This window comes from Schistocerca serialis, chromosome 1, assembly GCF_023864345.2.
Source record: "Schistocerca serialis cubense isolate TAMUIC-IGC-003099 chromosome 1, iqSchSeri2.2, whole genome shotgun sequence".
NCBI lineage: Eukaryota > Metazoa > Arthropoda > Insecta > Orthoptera > Acrididae > Schistocerca > Schistocerca serialis.
The window spans coordinates 120,323,650-120,342,956 of NC_064638.1; the positions used below are offsets into that span (position 1 = coordinate 120,323,650).

General features: G+C 39.5%; 1 protein-coding gene across 1 annotated transcript in view; it reads left to right on the forward strand.

Annotated features, from left to right (window-relative positions):
* LOC126463709 (kinesin-like protein Klp98A) overlaps positions 1-19,307 on the forward strand; it is a 419,586-nt gene that overhangs the window by 352,598 nt on the left and 47,681 nt on the right. The window contains exon 16 of the mRNA XM_050096180.1: positions 15,716-15,844. Within this exon, the coding sequence (XP_049952137.1) occupies positions 15,716-15,844 (129 nt within the window). The remainder of the gene's footprint in view (positions 1-15,715; positions 15,845-19,307) is intronic.

Below are 19,307 nucleotides of genomic sequence, written 5' to 3' on the forward strand. Positions count from 1 at the left end.
CAAGCACACGTCATGCACACGTCATGCACACATGACCACCAACTCCAGCATCTCAGGCTGGAATGAGTACATAATTTATACTTTAAAAATATTTTTGGCAGACCAGTTTTGACCTTCTGCAGTCCTGACATGGACTGCAGTCCGCCAGTTGCCGACCACTGTCCTACACAATAAGATGGGCCAACTGATCATGCGCTGATTTTCTAGATGTTTCTGAGATTTGCTCTCTCAGTAAGAGTTTGTTGTCTAAAGATTAATCTTGGTGAGGAAAATCCGGTATACTATTTCTTTTCATGATATTTAATGAGGTGCAAATCCAGTAGAGTCATGTGGCATATGGCACAAAACTCAGTTGAATTTCACCTCATATTCTTTCAGCTATACAACCTTTCTTGTGTTTGTTCCACACATTTCAATGCTGTGCACACTGTCTTCTGCTAGAAAATGCAGCCACCCTCTAAATGCAGTAACCTGGCTGTTGAAGTGCTGGACCAAATGTCATTTGGAGAGGCACTGCGTGGAAGTGTAGGTGTGAGTGGGAGATTTTAATGCAACAGCAGTATAGAAACTAAAGGAGGAATCTAAACTTTGATTTTGATACCAGAAGTGACAGAAATTGTACATTACAAGAATTCTCAGAGAGCCACAACTAGTTTGTCCACTACACATACTTAAATAAGTAAACAAAATGATAATGTACATGGAAAATAGCAGATGAAAATAAAACTGAAATTGACAACATTTTATAGGAAAACAAATAAATTGTACATGTTGTGATGGTTGTAAACTACTTTTCAATTGCAAATAATCTTAACCTCATAAGATGCAGAAGAAAAATAGTTTCAAATCTAGGAAGAAAAAGACTTATTTAATTATCAGCTTCAACATCTTGCAAAAGAAAGTTTATACAGACAGAGAGTGTGAAAGTAGCTACATAACAAAGGTTCTTAAGCAGTTGGTGAAATACGTCACATGTGCAGTAAAAGCAGAAGAAAGGAATGTCCTAAATGGAATGAGGTAAGTATTAAAGAGAAGGTAATTGTTTCAGATGGACACTAATAGCGTCATGACAGAACATGCTGAATTAAACAAAACTATCACAAAATATCAAACAATGGAAAATCCAGGATGGAATCTAACAATATTATGAAAAGGAAACTTGCTACTCACCATATGGCAGAGATGCTGAGTCGCAGATAGGCCCAACGAAAAGACTCTCATAATTAAAGCTGTAGGCCGTTGGCCTTCATCAACAATAGACAACACACACACACACACACACACACGATTGCAGTCTCGCAGCCTCAGGCAACTGAAACCACCACTCTGCAGTGTGGTTTCAGTCTCGTGTGTGTGTGTGTGTGTGTGTGTGTGTGTGTGTGTGTGTGTGTGTGTGTGTGTGTGTGTGTGTGTGTATTGTTGACGAAGGCCTACGGTCGAAAGCTTTAATTGTGAGAGTCTTCTCGTTGTGCTTATCTGCGACTCATCATCTCCGCTATATGGTGAGTAGCAACTTTCCTTTTCATAATACAATCACAAAATATATTTGAGAGGATGTGCCAAGATACAGTCAAAATTAGCTAAGAGAGATAGTTGAAAGAAAAAGTAAGGGCATGGAAAAAATTAAACAGAATCTTACGTTGGCTACTCAGTTGATCAATTGAAATGACAGAAAGCACAGCAACAAACAATAAAGAGAAAATTGTACAAGGATCTGTAGGTTTTTTTTTTTTTAATTCTGTATTTTTAGAGGTAAAGAGAAGTGTCAGAAACATAGAAAGTAAATGATGACATTCTGTACGCAATGCCAGGTGAGGTGTGTAGAACCATCCAAGGTACAAAAAAGAAAAATCACATGAAGATAATAGTATTTCAGTACAAATGGTTAAAATAATACAAAAGAAGCTCACAAAATTGTTTACGGACAATCACAGAGAGTTGTGATATTGCTATAATTATTCCACTTTACAAGAAAGCAGATGGTAAAGATATAAATGGCTATAGATCCAAGGGCCTCCTCTCTGTAATATACAATATGTTCACAATATATATTACGAGCCTCAAAGAAGAACACATTAGATTTTAATCAGTCAAATGAACAAAATGGCTTTAGAAGTAGATATAGCACAGTGGATCATTTGCAGCAAGTGAAAGCAATTTTAGAACAGAACAATGAGTATGAGTTATGACTTGTTTGGGGTTCATTGCTTTTGACATAGCTTCTGACTCAGTTTCTATAAAATCACTATAAACAGCCCTTGAGGAACAAGACTCGATTCAACGTAAGTTATTACTAGTACGGAATGGATTCGCATATTTCTACTGTATGTTGATGTCAGCTGTTCATGACAATTGAAAATTGTGCTGAACCAAGACTGGAACTCCGATTTCTCACTTATTGCAAGCAGTCACCTTAACCACTTTGGCTATCTGAGTATGCCTCCAGGATCGATCCAGATTTCCATATGTCACACTGTCACAACCCTTATACTCACACAGCGCATGATTACCACACAGGGAGACAAGTATTATATAATCATTTTAAACCATCAAGTCAGGGGTACATCATTGATTGTTTCAGTGTCCATGTTTATGTATAAACATCTCTATGTTCACAATACAGTGTTCTTCAGACATGCATACAGTACTAAATTGATTTCCATATTCAAACTATACATTGAAATCATCTGTTTGTGACAAATGAAAATTTGTGCCAAACCAGTACTCAAACCTGAATTTCCTGCTTGTGTGAGTGCAAGGGATGTGACTGTGTGACTTATTGAAGTTTGGGAACATGTATGCATGTCTGAAGGACATTGTATTGTGAAGATACAGAAACTGTATGAACACAGACATTGTAACCATTAATGATGTATTCATACCTAAATGGGCAAAAATGACAATATAATATTTGTCTCCCACTGTATTCATACCTCAATGGGCAAAAATGACAATATAATATTTGTCTCCCACTGTGGGAATTACAATTTGTGCGAACATAAGGATTGTGAATTCATGGCATACAGATGTTTGGATCAGTCCTGGAGGCATGCTCGGATAGCTGAAGTGGTTAAGACAACCGCTCATGATGAGCAGGAAATCCAGTTTCGAGTTCCAGTGTTACATTTACTTGTTTTAGGTTGAAAGATTTAACTACAGCATTGAACATTTTGTTATTTCACATTGTACAAAGACACACTTTGATAAATAACATGGTTATGTTACTTTTCTCTCCAAAGACTCTACAGCAGAAGTACTGTCAACTATCTTTTGTACTTAAATATAGATGTATGCGACTGTAAAACTTTCCCTTGCTTAATTAAGAAAAAATGAAGGAAATCTGAAACTCATCAACATGAAAGACCCATTTTATGACATAGAACTAACACTGTTGGATTTGCTTGGCAGTACATCTGCTAACTGATTATCTCTTTAACAGCTTCTGTTACAGTTACCAGTTTTGCTTCTGTTGTATAAGTGGCAGACATTTGCCATCTCTCGCTGAGCCAGGAGATGGCTCCACCTGCACGTTTAATAACTACACCAGATGTTGACCGCCTAGTGTTGTTGCATCCTCCAAAGTCTACATCACTGTAGCAGTCTAATATGCCATTGCATAAATTTTGATGGAACATTAGGCTTACATCACATGTGCATGCTACATACCAGAGTACTTCAGTCGTAATATATCATCTGTTGATGCCAAGTCAAGAGTTTGAGACAGGAAGCTTACACTGTAAGCCAGGTCAGCTCTCATTCCTAGCATCAGGTACATCAGTGCTGCAGCTGCTTGTTGACATGGAAAGTTGCACTTCTCTGTATTCTTTCTTTCTGCTTGTGATGTGTCTGTTTTCTTTACAGTTGGTGTTGAGATGGGGTTTGCACTCTTGAAAACTGAAATACTCCAGAATCTTCTTTGGACAGGCTTTCTGACTTATCTTGACTACACTGTTGAGGAAATACAATGCTGGTTTCATGGTGATCTCAAATTCAGCCTTCAACTCATCAACAAACTTTCTGACCTCCTGCTGATAACTCACCATAACTAACCCATCATATTCATAAAAATTCCAACAGTTTCTTGTCACCTTCTTCTCTGATATATAAACAAGTACCTGCGTGACTTGTGTTGAAACCTGCTGTCAAAAGAAATGCCCCAAAATGTTTACTCCAACATCTTGGGGCTTGCTGAAGTCCACACATACTTCACCTTAATTTTCAAACTCTCACTATGCTATCATTGTACCCTTCTGGCTGTTGCATAAATATTAATTCTTCTAATCCTCTATACAAGAATCAATGTCAAACCACTATGCAGCTGTTGATGAGGCTGGATAAAGAGTTTCTTTCCTCTGGTATCAACACTTTTGTCTTTGGTCTCTGATTCTTCAGACTCTTCTTTGTTGGAGTTTCCCTCAACTTCTACTTCTATACTGTGCAAACCACTGTGAGGTGCATTACAGAGAGTACATCCCATTGTACCAGTTATTAATGTTTCTTCCTGTTCCATTCACGTATGGACCATGGGAAGAACGATTCTTTGAATGTCTCTTTGCATGCAGTAATTATTCTAATCTTATACTCACAATCCCTATGTGAGCAATAAATAGGGGATCGCAGTATATTCCTAGAGTAATCATTTAAAGCCAGTTCTTGAAACTTGGTTAACAGGCTTTCTCAGGATAATTTACATCTATCTTCCAGTTCAATTCCTTCAGTATCTCTGTGACACTCTCCCATAGGTTAAACAAACCTCTGATCATTGGTGCTGCCCTTCTCTGTATCTGATCATTGGTGTTGCCCTTCTCTGTGTATGTTCAATATCCCCTGTTAGTTCTGTCTGGTAAGGGTCCCACACACTTGAGCAGTATTCTAGGTAGGGTTACACGAATGATTTGTAAGCAATCTCCTTTGTAGAGTGATTGCAGTTCCCCAGTATTTTATTTATTTATTTATTTATGCATTTATTTTACCTGGCAAGATTAGGGCCTTCAGGCCCTCTCTTAAACCTAACCAGGCATACTCAGATTGAACGAAATTCAGTTTGTACAGAACATTATGGACTCATCATGGGTTATGCAGTGTTAATGTTAAAGAAAAAAATAGAGATTATAACAGTAGTACAAGGAAAATTATAAGGATCAAAAAATAATTATAACAATCAATAATAATAATAATAATAATAATAATATGTCAGTCCTATTGCTAGTTGGGAATTTTCTCGTTATGTTCTTGCAGCTTGTGAGTTATTCTCATCGAGCAGAGACATAAGACGATAGAATGGGGTGAAAGAGATATAGGTTAGAGGAAGAGAAATAGAACGGTAAAATTCGAAGCTATGATGGATAGGAGAAAGAAAGAGATGAGAGGGGCACAACAATGGTGGCTATACCGTCCCTAATATGTAAGTTTTGAGTTCCCTCTTGAATGTTGAGTGGTTCTGGATAAGGGAAGCGCATTCCATAGTCGTATGGCTGAGATGGAGAATGACACGGAGAAAGATTTTGTGTTATGTAAAGGTACAGCCAAATGCGCAGAACAGGGAATCGGTGATCATAAGGCTGTTGCAGCATCCCTGAATATGGAAGTGAATGGGAATATAAAAAAAGGGAGGAAGGTTTATCTTTTTAGCAAGAGTAATAGAAGTCAGATTTCAGACTACCTAACAGATCAAAACGAAAATTTCTGTTCCGACACTGACAATGTTGAGTGTTTATGGAAAAAGTTCAAGGCAATCGTGAAATGTGGTTTAGACAGATACGTGCCGAGTAAAACTGTGAGGGACGGGAAAAACCCACCGTGGTTCAACAACAAAGTTAGGAAACTACTGTGAAAGCAAAGAGAGCTTCACTGCAAGTTTAAACGCAGCCAAAACCTCTCAGACAAACAGAAGCTAAACAATGTCAAAGTTAGCATAAGAAGGGCTATGCGTGAAGCATTCAGTGAATTCGAAAGTAAAATTCTATGTACTGACTTGACAGAAAATCCTAGGAAGTTCTGGTCTTACGTTAAATCAGTAAGTGGCTCAAAACAGCATATCCAGACACTCCGGGATGATGATGGCATTGAAACAGAGGATGACACGCATAAAGCTGAAATACTAAACACCTTTTCCCACAGCTGTTTCACAGAGGAAGACCGCACTGCAGTTCCTTCTCGAAGTCCTCGCATGAACAAAAAAATGGCTGACATCGAAATAAGTGTCCAAGGAATAGAAAAGCAACTGAAATCACCCAACAGAGGAGAGTCCACTGGACCTGACGGGATACCAATTCGATTCCACACAGAGTACGCGAAAGAACTTGCCCCCTTCTAACAGCCGTGTACCGCAAGTCTCTAGAGGAACGGAAGGTTCCAAATGTTTGGAAAAGAGCACAGGTAGTCTCAATCTTCAAGAAGGGTCGTTGAGCAGATGCACAAAACTATAGACCTATATCTCTGACGTCGATCTGTTGTAGAATTTTAGAACATGTTTTTTGCTCATGTATCATGTCGTTTCTCGAAACCCAGAATCTACTCTGTAGGAATCAACATGGATTGCGGAGACAGTGATCGTGTGAGACCCAACTCACTTTATTTGTTCATGAGACCCAGAAAATATTAGATACAGGCTCCCAGGTAGATACCATTTTCCTTGATTTCCGGAAGCCATTCGATACAGTTCCGCACTTGCTGAAGTCCACACATACTTCACCTTAATTTTCAAACTCTCACTATGCCATCATTGTACCGTTCTGGCTGTTGCATAAATATTAATTCTTCTAATTCTCTATACAAGAATCAATGTCAAACCACTATGCAGCTGTGATGAGGCTGGATAAAGAGTTTCTTTCCTCTGGTATCAACACTTTTGTCTTTGGTCTCTGATTCTTCAGACTCTTCTTTGTTGGAGTTTCCCTCAACTTCTACTTCTATACTGTGCAAACCACTGTGAGGTGCATTACAGAGTGTACATCCCATTGTACCAGTTATTAATGCTTCTTCCTGTTCCATTCGCATATAAACAAAGTAAGAGCTTACAGAATATCAGACCACCTGTGTGACTGGATTGAAGAGTTTTTAGCAAACAGAACACAGCATATTGTTCTCAATGGAGAGACGTCTACAGTCATTAAAGTAACCTCTGGCGTGCCACAGGGGAGTGTTATGGGACCATTGCTTTTCACAATATATGTAAATGACCTAGTAGATAGTGTCGGAAGTTCCATGCGGCTTTTCGCAGATGATGCTGTAGTATACAGAGAAGTTGCAGCATTAGAAAATTGCAGCGAAATGCAGGAAGATCTGCAGCGGATAGGCACTTGGTGCAGGGAGTGGCAACTGACCCTTAACATAGACAAATGTAATGTATTGCGAATACATAGAAAGAAGGATCCTTTATTGTATGACTATATGATAGCGGAACAAACACTGGTAGCAGTTACTTCTGTAAAATATCTGGGAGTGTGCGTGCGGAACGATTTGAAGTGGAATGATCATATAAAATTAATTGTTGGTAAGGCAGGTGCCAGGTTGAGATTCATTGGGAGAGTCCTTAGAAAATGTAGTCCATCAACAAAGGAGGTGGCTTACAAAACACTCGTTCGACCTATACTTGAGTATTGCTCATCAGTGTGGGATCCGTACCAGGTCGGGTTGATGGAGGAGATAGAGAAGATCTAAAGAAGAGCAGCGCGTTTCGTCACAGGTTTATTTGGTAAGCGTGATAGCATTATGGAGATGTTTACCAAACTCAAGTGGCAGACTCTGCAAGAGAGGCACTCGGCATCGCGGTGTAGCTTGCTGTCCAGGTTTCGGGAGGATGCGTTTCTGAATGAGGTTTTGAATATATTGCTTCCCCCTACTTATACCTCCCATGGAGGCCACAAATGTAAAATTAGAGAGATTCAAGTGTGCACGGAGGCTTTCCAGCAGTCGTTCTTCCCGCGAACCATACGCGACTGGAACAGGAAAGGGAGGTAATGACAGTGGCACGTAAAGTGCCCTCTGCCACTCACCGTTGGGTGGCTTGCGGAGTATAAATGTAGATGTAGATGTAGATGTAGACGTGTCCGATCTGGTATTGGGTTGTGGAATGATGATAGGTGTTTAATGTGAGAAGATAAGTATTGGGGTCACCAGTGACTAAGAAATCGATGAAGTAAGCACATCGTGTGGAGACCGTGTGCCTTATTTGGGTGTATCCGACCTAGCTGGGAGTATGAAGGACTGATATGATCATACAACCGTATATTGCACATGTATCTAACGCAAGCATTCATCACTAGCTCGAGGCATCTCGACTTCTCACTATTTGTGCCGTGTTGAACTACATCACAGTAGTAAAGATTAGGCAATAATAGTGTTTGGACTAATTTTTGTTTAACATGGGTTGGAAATATTTTTCTAAATTTTTGGATTGCATGTAGGGAGGAGAGCGATTTCTGGCAAGCTGTGACTGTTTGTTCTTTCCAGTTTAGGTTTTCATCTAAGATTATTCCAAGGTCTTTTACTGTTTTTTTTGGTATGGTAGTTGGGTACCATTGAGGAGTATTTGAGGGACTGTTTCATGAAAGATTTCTTGGGGTTTAGTTTCAGACCTAGGTTCTGTGCCCATCGAGAAACAGAGCAAAGATCTGCATTCATACTCGCTACTGCATCAGCGATGTTCTTGGGGCTTGCAGTTATGTACAGTTAGATGTTGTCGGCAAATAGATGGTAGTTTCAGGAGTGAATCACTGAAGAAATATCGTTGATGTACACTGAGACCAAGGACGGAGCCTTGGGGAATTGCAGAGCGCACTTTTTCCATGATGACTTCTCTGACCCACAAATGGCTTGTAGACTTCTGTTTTTGAGGTAGCTGTTGAACCAGTGTATTGTGCTGTTTGAGAAATTCAGCTGTTCCATTTTAATTAGTAATATATCAAAGTCAACTGTATCAAAAGCCTTGCTAAAGTCAAGCAGTGTTTGGATGGTAGCTTCACGTCTGTCCATAGCATGTTTAATGTCATCAGTTACTTTGATTAATGCAGTTGCTGTACTATGGTGCTTTTGGAAGCCTGACTGATATTTATCATGGGTGTTATGAGTTTTGAGGTAATGAGTTTTGAGGTAATCCGTCAGCTGTTCATGGACGACGTATTCTAGGGCTTTAGATATTGCAGGTAGTATGCTGATAGGCCTGTAGTCACCCGGTGACTGTGGGTTGTCAGTCTTGGGTACAGGTTGAATTAAACTTTGCTTCCACTCAGTAGGATATGTACTACTGACAAGAGACAGGTTGTTGTACAATAAACCGAAGTCTACCACCTGCACTACCCGCGACTGAGCCTACGGAATTTTATATGCATACAAAGTGTTACACCGAGGTATTTGTATGAGTTGGCCAATTCCAGCAGTGACTCACTGATATTAGTCATAGGATACTATGTTTTTTCGTTTTGTAAGGTGCACAATATTACATTTATGAAAATTTAAAACAAGTTACCAATTTCTGCACCACTTTGAAATCTTGTCAAGATGTGACTGAATATGTATGCAGCTTCTTCCAGATAGTACTTCATTATAGATAACTGCATCATCTGGAAAAAGCCTGATTTTACTATTAATATTGTCTGCAATGTTATTAATATACAACTTGAATGGCAAGGGTCCCAACACGCTTTCCAGGGGTATACCTGAAGTTACTTCTACATCTGACAATAACTCTCCATCCAAGATAACAAGCTGTGTCCTCCCTACCAAAAAGTCCTCAATCTAGTCACAAATTTCACTCGATACCCCATATGATTGTACTTCTGACAATAAGCATTGGTGTGCTACTGAGTCAAATGCTTTTTGGAAATCAACAAATACATCTTCTACCTCACTGTCTTGTTTCGAAGCTTTCAGTACATCATGTGAGAAAAGTGCGAGTTAGGTGCCATGTGGTCAATGTTTTCAAAATCCATGTTGGTTGGCACTGAGGAGGTCATTCTGTTCAAGATACCTTACTGTGTTTGAGTGTAGAGTATGTTTCAAGATTCTACAACAAATCGATGTCTAGGATATTGGACAGTAGTTTTGTGGAGCACTTCAAGTACCCTTCATGTAGAAGGGTGTGACCGTGCTTTTTTCCAACAACTGGGCATAGTTTTTTGTTCTTTTCTTCTTGAGCTGCATACTTTCCCTGATTACTTTCTTCAACATCCTTCAACAGTAATTTGACTTGTTCTTCACATTTTGCGGGCTTTTCATAGAAGATTACACATCTACTGAAAATGACTTTGTTTTCTTCTTTCACCCAGATTCTGTAATGCCCATTGTCATCATACCCCATGAGGTAACCCCTGACACCTTTCTTATCAATTAGAAGTCTTCTTTGGACTGGGATGTGGGCACAGCATGTAGTGATGTGGGCACAGCATGTAGTGCCTGTTATACGTAAATGTTTTATTCTCGGCTTCATATCTAACCACAACTCAAAAGGACTAATACCTTCCAGAGATGGTTTTGCAGTTCAGATTAGAGTGTATGCTGATTCTCCAACCAATTTTGCCCACATGTCTGCTGGAAAATTAATTTCTTTATTTGATTACTTAAGGTTCTTTCCATTTCAATTATAATTCGCATCTCATGCTCACCCCACCATTTTGCTGTGGTGTGCAGGGTGCCGCCAGCCTCTGAGTAACATCTTCTGCATGCACTATGTTCTGAACTTTTTTTACTGTTGAATTCTCCACCATTGTCACTTAGCAGCTCTTTGACTGTATGACCCAGGGCTGCTGCTTCATAGTTCACGTGTGGAGTTTGTGCTTGATTCGGCCACTAGAGACCATCTGGTCTACTAGTACGAGCAGTTGTGTGCAGTTTGCCAACTGTGCTCCTGTGAAAACTAATGACTATATAGGCCAGAGTGCAAGGCTCTGCTGGGCACTTGGGTGTTCTCTGTTGTGTGTACTTTGTCTTTCATGTGTTTATGTCTCTTCAAGTAATAAAGTTACAGTGTTCTTGGGTTCGAACACACAGTGTCTTTGAATGTTGAAGAACATATGTGAAAGCATTATTAGCATCAGGCTTCTGCCTTATGATATAGTAATGCAAAAATTCTGTGTAGCTGTGTTTGAACACAGCCATATAGTCTTCTTCTGGAAAGAGTCATTAAAAGGTCATTAGCTGACATCAGTTCACTTGGTTTGGTTGTTTTACATCTCTGACTAAATGGCTGTGATCTGCTGAAGTAATGAAGTCTTTTCAATGGCATTTACTATAGAAATTTCTTTAGGCAAAGATGATTAAATGTCTGCCTTGTACAAGATTCCAAATGGCTCCCAGGTCCCATGTAACACTATTGTATCATCAATTTTAAGCCAACACTCCCCTGCTGATGACTTAAATTCACTTTTATGATTTCAGTCATGAACAGCTAACACTGCAACCAAGTTTCTGGATTGATGTGGAACTTGCCGCACATCCAACAGCCTCATTTCCTCCCTGTCTGTCAGAGATGATGACTGAATACTGCTTTTTCCCCACTGCTATTATAGTTTGTTTTCCTGCTGTCTTTACACCACTTAGTCTGTCAGATTTAAGAAAGTCAGTAAAATGCTGTGAACAGTTTGTTACACACCTTGTAGCTACAATGTCAACCCACTATGTTGCTGAACCTGCTTCAAGTTAATAGGCTTCTGCACAGACAGATATTATCACAGCATTAGCAGCTGCACAACTTTCCTGGCTTCTGTTTTGATTTTTATTTGGTGTCCTGTCAGAAATCCACTGTTTTGAGTCCTCCGCCCAATGACCCTTTCATTTACAATGAAAAGCACCACTTTTTCTGGACTCATTTTCAATGAACTTGCTATTTCCATCTGGTTTTTGGTTACTTACATTTACCATTAATGCTTCCTTTGGCATTTTGCCACTGTTCAGATTCTTCATAAAATTCCTTGTAAACATACATAACTGTGCTATCAGTTCATCAAATGTCCTTTTCTCATTCTTGTTAACGTAAGATCTGGTAAAACATATTCATTTTCAGCTTTAAGTCCACTGTTCAACTCCTTCCAAAAAACTTTTAAGTTTTGCTTTGTGTGGGTGGAACATCTTCACCCAGTTTCCAGCAAAAGGAGAAAAAGTCTATACAGATTTTGAACAATTGATCCTTCGATGAGACTTCAGACTTCTGCTTTAAGCTATCGCTATCACTAGCTGTTTCCTTGTCCATTACCTCTTGATACACTTCATCAATAATTGCACTAGTTATCATACACTTTGCATAACTGTTTGCCTTTTAATACAAATTGAAATGTTCCTTGTGCTTTTTGGCTTGTAGATCTCTTGCACTGCCTTTCAGTGGTTTCAGCTTCACTAATCTTTTATTAGTGACATCCAGTGCACCTTCATGGTAATCCAGTAAGTCACTTCTTTTGCAAACTGGCCAATCCATTTCTCCAATTATCAGTTTAATATTTTTTGACGTATCCATTCCTGCAAAACTTTATCTCAAAACACTGTATGTGGCCTGAAGTTTCGAGAACATACCTTCACCAAGGAGTCGAGCAGTATATTGCCCACTCCTACGTATATCTCGCGAAGAGACCATGAGGATAAAATCAGAGAGATTACAGCCCACACAGAGGCATACCGACAATCTTTCTTTCCATGAACAATATGAGACTGGAATAGAAGGGAGAACTGATAGAGGTATTCAGGGTACCCTCCGCCACACACCGTCAAGTGGCTTGTGGAGTATGGATGTAGATGTAGATGTAGATGTAGATACTTGCTTTCTGTTGAAAAAGTTAAATACTGCACTGAACATTTCATTTATTTCACATTTTACAAAAACACTCTTTGATAAACAACACAGTTGCATTATTTACCTCTCTAAAAATTCTACAGCAGAAGTGCTGTGAACTGCATTTGATACTTCATCAAATACAGACATATGTAATAATATTTACCACAGCTGTGATCATTAGTGACAGTGTCTGTTCCTTCAGACAGGCATGCATGTATCATCAAGACTAATCTCAGCAGTCCTAGAAGAAAACCGAGTGAGGTGGCGCAGTGGTTAGCACACTGGACTCGCATTCGGGAGGACGACGGTTCAATCCCGTCTCCAGCCATCCTGATTTAGGTTTTCCGTGATTTCCCTAAATCGTTTCAGGCACATGCCGGGATGGTTCCTTTGAAAGGGCACGGCCGATTTCCTTCCCAATCCTTCCCTAACCCGAGCTTGCGCTCCATCTTTAATGACCTCGTTGTCAACAGGACGTTAAACACTAACAACCACCACCACCACCACCACCACCACCACCACCACCACCACCTAGAAGAAATTTTCAGACCCCTGGGAAAACAAAGAAGGAATATATGTTAATGTAATATATCCAAACCCTCTCCTTTCTGCTGAAGATAACGTATTGTTTGCATCTAGTACAGACAAACTTCACCATTTAATGGAAGAACTTACAGAGCAATCTTAAAAGTAGGTCTGAATATCAGTTACAACAAAAGTAAAACAATACATAACACAAACTGCCATAACCATTAACATACAACATTCCTGAACATACGGGCTAGCAAGAAACTTCCAGATGACTGGATCGTGGCCATTATCCACCCAGCTCAAAAAAAAAGGAAGCAAAAAAGACTCTGGTAACTAGAGAGGCATATTGTTCCTGTAGTCTTACACAAAATCTTTTCTAACACCCTCGAATGACATGTAATGATTGCAGGACTTCATGAGTTACGGGAATGTCAAGTAGGCTGCAGAGCATAGAGATTTTGTGTTGAACAAATAGAAAAGCTCAAGACCACCATCCAATACAGCAACAAATGAGGCAGGCAGAATGTAATCAGCTACCTTTGTAGACTTCCAAACAGTGTATGACTCAGTAGACAGAAACTATCTTTCAAATTCTAAGATAACTAAGGCTTAATGAAAAGATCAAAAGGTTGGTGCAGGCCACCCTGTATAACACTAAATCCAATGTAAAGTTTAGAGGAAAACTTTCAGAGAGACCCCTGATCAATACAGGGGTGACGAAAGGTGACAGTATTTCATGTACATTATTTAACTGCATTCTGGAAAAAACTGTCGGGGAACATGTAATGTGACATTTAAAATTTGTACAACCTGCAGGGCACCAAACGTACAAGACATTTTCGAGACATTCCATTCCCTTACAAGCCGTTGTTAACAACAAATATCTGTAGGTCTATATCCATTATTTGATGATTTATTGGAGAACAGAGAAATGAATGACAGCAGCCTGTGAGTCAAAGTAGCAATATACTTTTAAATTTCATGTTGCATTAGAAATGTAAATTGCAGAATGAATGCAGGAAGAGCATTCAAAGGGATGATATGAATACATGGTGAAGGGAATACAGAGACTGAATTACTACTGACCATTAAAATTGCTACACCAAGAAGAAATGTAGATGATAAATGGGTATTCATTGGACAAATATATTATACTAGAACTGACATGTAATTACATTTTCACGCAATTTGGGTGCATAGATCCTGAGAAATCAGTACCCAGAACAACCACCTCTGGCCATAATAACGGCCTTGATATGCCTGGGCATATCTTGGATGGCGTGTACAGGTACAGCTGCCCATGCAGCTTCATCACGATACCACAGTTCATCAAGATGTGACTGGCGTATTGTGATGAGCCAGCTGCTAGGCCACCATTGACCAGATGTTTTCAATTGGTGAGAGATCTGGAGACATGTCGGGTGATACACCAATATGGCGATGAGGAATACACGCTTCCAATGTGCGTTCACCGTGATGTCACCAAACATGGATGCGACCATCATGATGCTGTAAACAGAACCTGGATTCATCCAAAAAAATGACGTTTTGCCATTTGTGCACCCAGGTTCGTCATTGAGTACACCATCGCAGGTGCTCCTGTCTGTGATGCAGCATCAAGGGTAACCGCAGCCATGGTCTCCGAGCTGATAGTCCATGCTGCTGCAAACATCATCGAACTGTTCGTGCAGATGGTTGTTGTCTTGCAAACTTCCCCATCTGTTGACTCAGGGATCGAGACGTGGCTGCACCATCTGTTACGGCCATGCGGATAAGATGCCTGTCATCTCGACTGCTAGTGATACCAGGCCATTGGGATCCAGCACAGCAGTCCGTATTACCCTCCTGAATCCACCAATTCCATATTCTGCTAACAGTCATTGGATCTCGAGCAATGCAAGCAGCAGTGTCGCGATACGATAAACCCAATCCCAATAGGCTACAATCCGACCTTTATCAAAGTCGGAATTATGATGGTACTCATTTCTCCTCCTTGCACGAGGCATCACAACAACGTTTCACCAGGCAACGCCGGTCAATTGCTGTTTGTGCATGAGAAATTGGTTGGAAACTTTCCTCATGTCAGCACGTTGTAGGTGTCGCCACTGGCTCCAACCTTGTGTGAATGCTCTGAAAAGCTAATCACTTGCATAACACAGCATCTTCTTCCTGTCGGTTAAGTTTCACGTCTGTAGCAGGTCATCCTCGCGGTGTAGCAATTTTAATGGCCAGTAGTGTAGATAACAGTTTTCAAAGATAGACATTTCAAGAAAAGGGAAAGATTTAGAAGGGACAAGTAGGCATCACTGAAAATAGGATTTTTAAGTGAGTCCATTTATTCATAAGTGTTGTGTTTTAATACGTAAGAATAATAGTTGAAAACTTTTTCCTGTGTGTCTTTCATTGTGTTGTGTGTTTCAGCTGTTGGACCAATGGCCAGATGCTGAAAGCTCAACTCCTAATTCTTCCAGCCCTGACTCATGGGCTAGTTTGGGGATTGATTCATCTGAACCCACTCTGGAGTACGTTAGAGATCTTGTTAACACATACGTAAGTCTCACATTTTAAGCAATTGTTATATACCTTTTACAATATTTGAGAGTATTTACTGGTTGTTTTTAGCATTTTCAGCCGGCTGGGGTGGCCGAGCAGTTCTAGGCGCTACAGCCTGGAACTGTGTGACCGCTATGGTTGCAGGTTCGAATCCTGCCTTGGGCATGGATGTATGTGATGTCCTTAGGTTAGTTAGGTTTAAGTATTTCTAAGTTCTAGGGGACTGATGACCTCCAAAGTTGAAGTCCCATAGTGCTCAGAGCCATTTGAACCATTTTTTAGCATTTTCAATGGTATCATGCTACTAGCAGTTTTCCCTACAACTTGTTTTGTGAATTTCCAGTATATTTTTGTTGCATGAAACAATGTAATAGTTGTTATCACTGTTGAGTGTCTATTTACCAAGCGGTGTTCTCCAACCAACAGCTTGCCAGGTTGTCTCATATGTGTGCATTTGGTGTTCAGTGAAACTTTAGTCAGAAGTTCCGACTGTTTGGGCTGAATGACACAAACCACATTGGCTAAGGTGTAGGAGTTACTAGCAATATGTAGAGGCCTAGAGTGTACGATACTGTGTGTGAGCGATGTAATTGGGGCGGATAAGTGCATATGCCAGCGACTTGTGTTAAGAACTAGAAATTTCCATTTGTCACACAGTACGTTGTAACAGGTTGGTAAATGCAAAGCTGGAAAGTAACAGTAAATTTCTTCAATGTGAAATGCTTCTGTTATTAATGTAAAAGAGTTAACTGAGAAAAAATGTCTTAACATAACTGAATAACAAAGAAATACCAAATAATAGTGCTATTTAAAATTTTTCCTGTGTGTCAGTAAGTCTAAATGAAAAATATTGCACTTTCATTCTTTGTACTATCTTAACAATAGGAGTTAAGAGTTTTTGAAATGTAAACATCCAAATGTGACAATGTTAAGTTATGATGTGTTTATTACTGTGTTCGGTGTGCCATAAAAACAAGTTTCCAGCAAAATTATAAATAAAGACAATAATGAAGTGATTTAAACACACAATTCAAGATTTACACTAAGATAAATGAAACCTTCTGTACAGGGTTAAATTTCAGTACATTACCTCACTGGAGTGACACACCCAGCAAATAATCCTCATCACATTTCCAATTAATATACTTGTAACTGTACATGATGATTGGCAGCGTACTGCATAATATTAGTAAAAAGTGACTGAAGCAGTAAAAATTATTTCGTATGTTTATAATGCAGTTGCTGACCTCAGTCAGTTCCATACATCATGGATGTTATATTTTTCAGTAGCGTTCTGAGAAAAGAGCATCCCCCCCAAGGATTCTCATTATAAATCATGAAGCATTTCTATTATAAAAGTCAGACTTAGTGGAACTGCAGATCCCATTAACGACAACTAAGAACTGAACTCAATAGCGACAAGCCACCCTGCATGGAGTCTTCCCAGTGTGTGTTTTGATTTAGCCAACCAGTAACAAATCTAGCAACACACTTCTAAATTTCTTTGAAGTTTTCCATTAATATTGCCTACTGGGGATGCCAAACATTCGAATAGTGCCCAAGAATGGATCTCACAAGTGTTCTGTATGTCGTCTTCCATATAGATGAGCTATACTTTCCTAAAATTCTCCTAGTAAACTGAATTTGGCATTGCTCCCTCCTTACAACTGACCCTACAGGCTTATTCTATTTCATGTCACTTTGAAGTGTTACATCTAAATTTTAATTGCTGTAACTGTATCAAGACGCACGTCACTAATGCTGTATTCCAACATTGCGGGATTGTTTTTCCTACTTATATGCATTAACTTACATTTTCCCACATGTAGATCAAGCTGCCATTCATCACACCAATTGTAAATTCTAACCAAGTCATCCTGTATCCTCCTACAGCCAGTCGAAGGTGACACTTTCCTAGACATGACAGCATCATCAGCAAGCAGTCACAGACTGCTGCTCACTACTGCTTAACTATCATACAGAAATAGCAAGAAAAATTTATGAAAATAGACTCACTGATTATGTGGATGATCAGTGAGATGTCAAGATTTCTATATGTTTTTTGAGTCAGTGTGTTAAAAAGTATGTCATTTCCAAAAAACCAGTGCTTGGACTGTATAATTTGATGTTCATACATTTTCCAGCTTTTGATTATTACTTTTCGTGTTATGACCTGTTACTGCAGCCACCTTTGCACCAATTCATTACTTTACAAACAATTGTTTTTAGTTAAAAACATGTTGATGTTGTGGTCTTCAGTCCTGAGACTGGTTTGATGCATCTCTCCATGCTACTCTATCCTGTGCAAGCTTCTTCATTTCCCAGTACCTACTGCAACCTACATCCTTCTGAATCTCCTTAGTGGATTCATCTCTTGGTCTCCCTCTACGATGCCCTCCAAAGCTAAATTGGTGATCCCTTGATGCCTCAGAACATGTCCTACCAACCGATCCCTTCTTCTAGTCAAGTTGTTCCAGAAACTTCTCTTCTCCCCAATCCTATTCAATACCTGCTCATTAGTTATGTGATCTACCCATCTAATCTTCAGCATTCTTCTGTAGCACCACATTTTGAAAGCTTCTATTCTCTTCTTGTTCAAACTATTTATTGTCCATGTTTCACTTCCATACATGGCTACACTCCATACAAATACTTTCAGAAACGACTTCCTGACATTTAAATATATACTAGATGTCAACAAATTTTTCTTCTTCAGAAACATTTTCCTTGCCATTGCCAGTCTACATTTTATATCCTCTCTACTTCAACCATCATCAGTTATTTTGCTCCCCAAATAGCAAAACTCCTTTACTACTTTAAGTGTCTCATTTCCTAATCTAATTCCCTCAGCATCACCCGACTTAATTCGACTACATTCCATTATCCTCGTTTTGCTGTTGTTGATGTTCATCTTATATCCTCTTTTCAAGACACGGTCCATTACATTCATCTGCTCTTCCAAGTCCGTTGCTGTCTCTGACAGAATTACAATGTCATCGGCAAATCTCAAAGTTTGTATTTCTTCTCCATGGATTTTAATACCTACTCCGAATTTTTCTTTTGTTTCCTTTACTGCTTGCTCAATATACAGATTGAATAACATCGGGGAGAGGCTACAACCCTGTCTCACTCCCTTCCCAACCACTGCTTACCTTTCATGTCCCTCGACTCTTAACTGCCATCTGGTTCCTGTACAAATTGTAAATAGCTTTTCGCTCCATGTATTTTACCCTTACCACCTTTAGAATTTGAAAGAGAGTATTCCAGTCAACATTGTCAAAAGTTTTCTCTAAGTCTACAAATGCTAGGAATGTAGGTTTGCCTTTCCTTAATCTAGCTTCTAAGATAAGTCGTAGTGTCAGTATTGCCTCACGTGTTTCAATATTTCTACGGAATCCAAACTGATCTTCCCCGAGGTCGGCTTCTACTAGTTTTTCCATTCGTCTGTAAAGAATTCGTG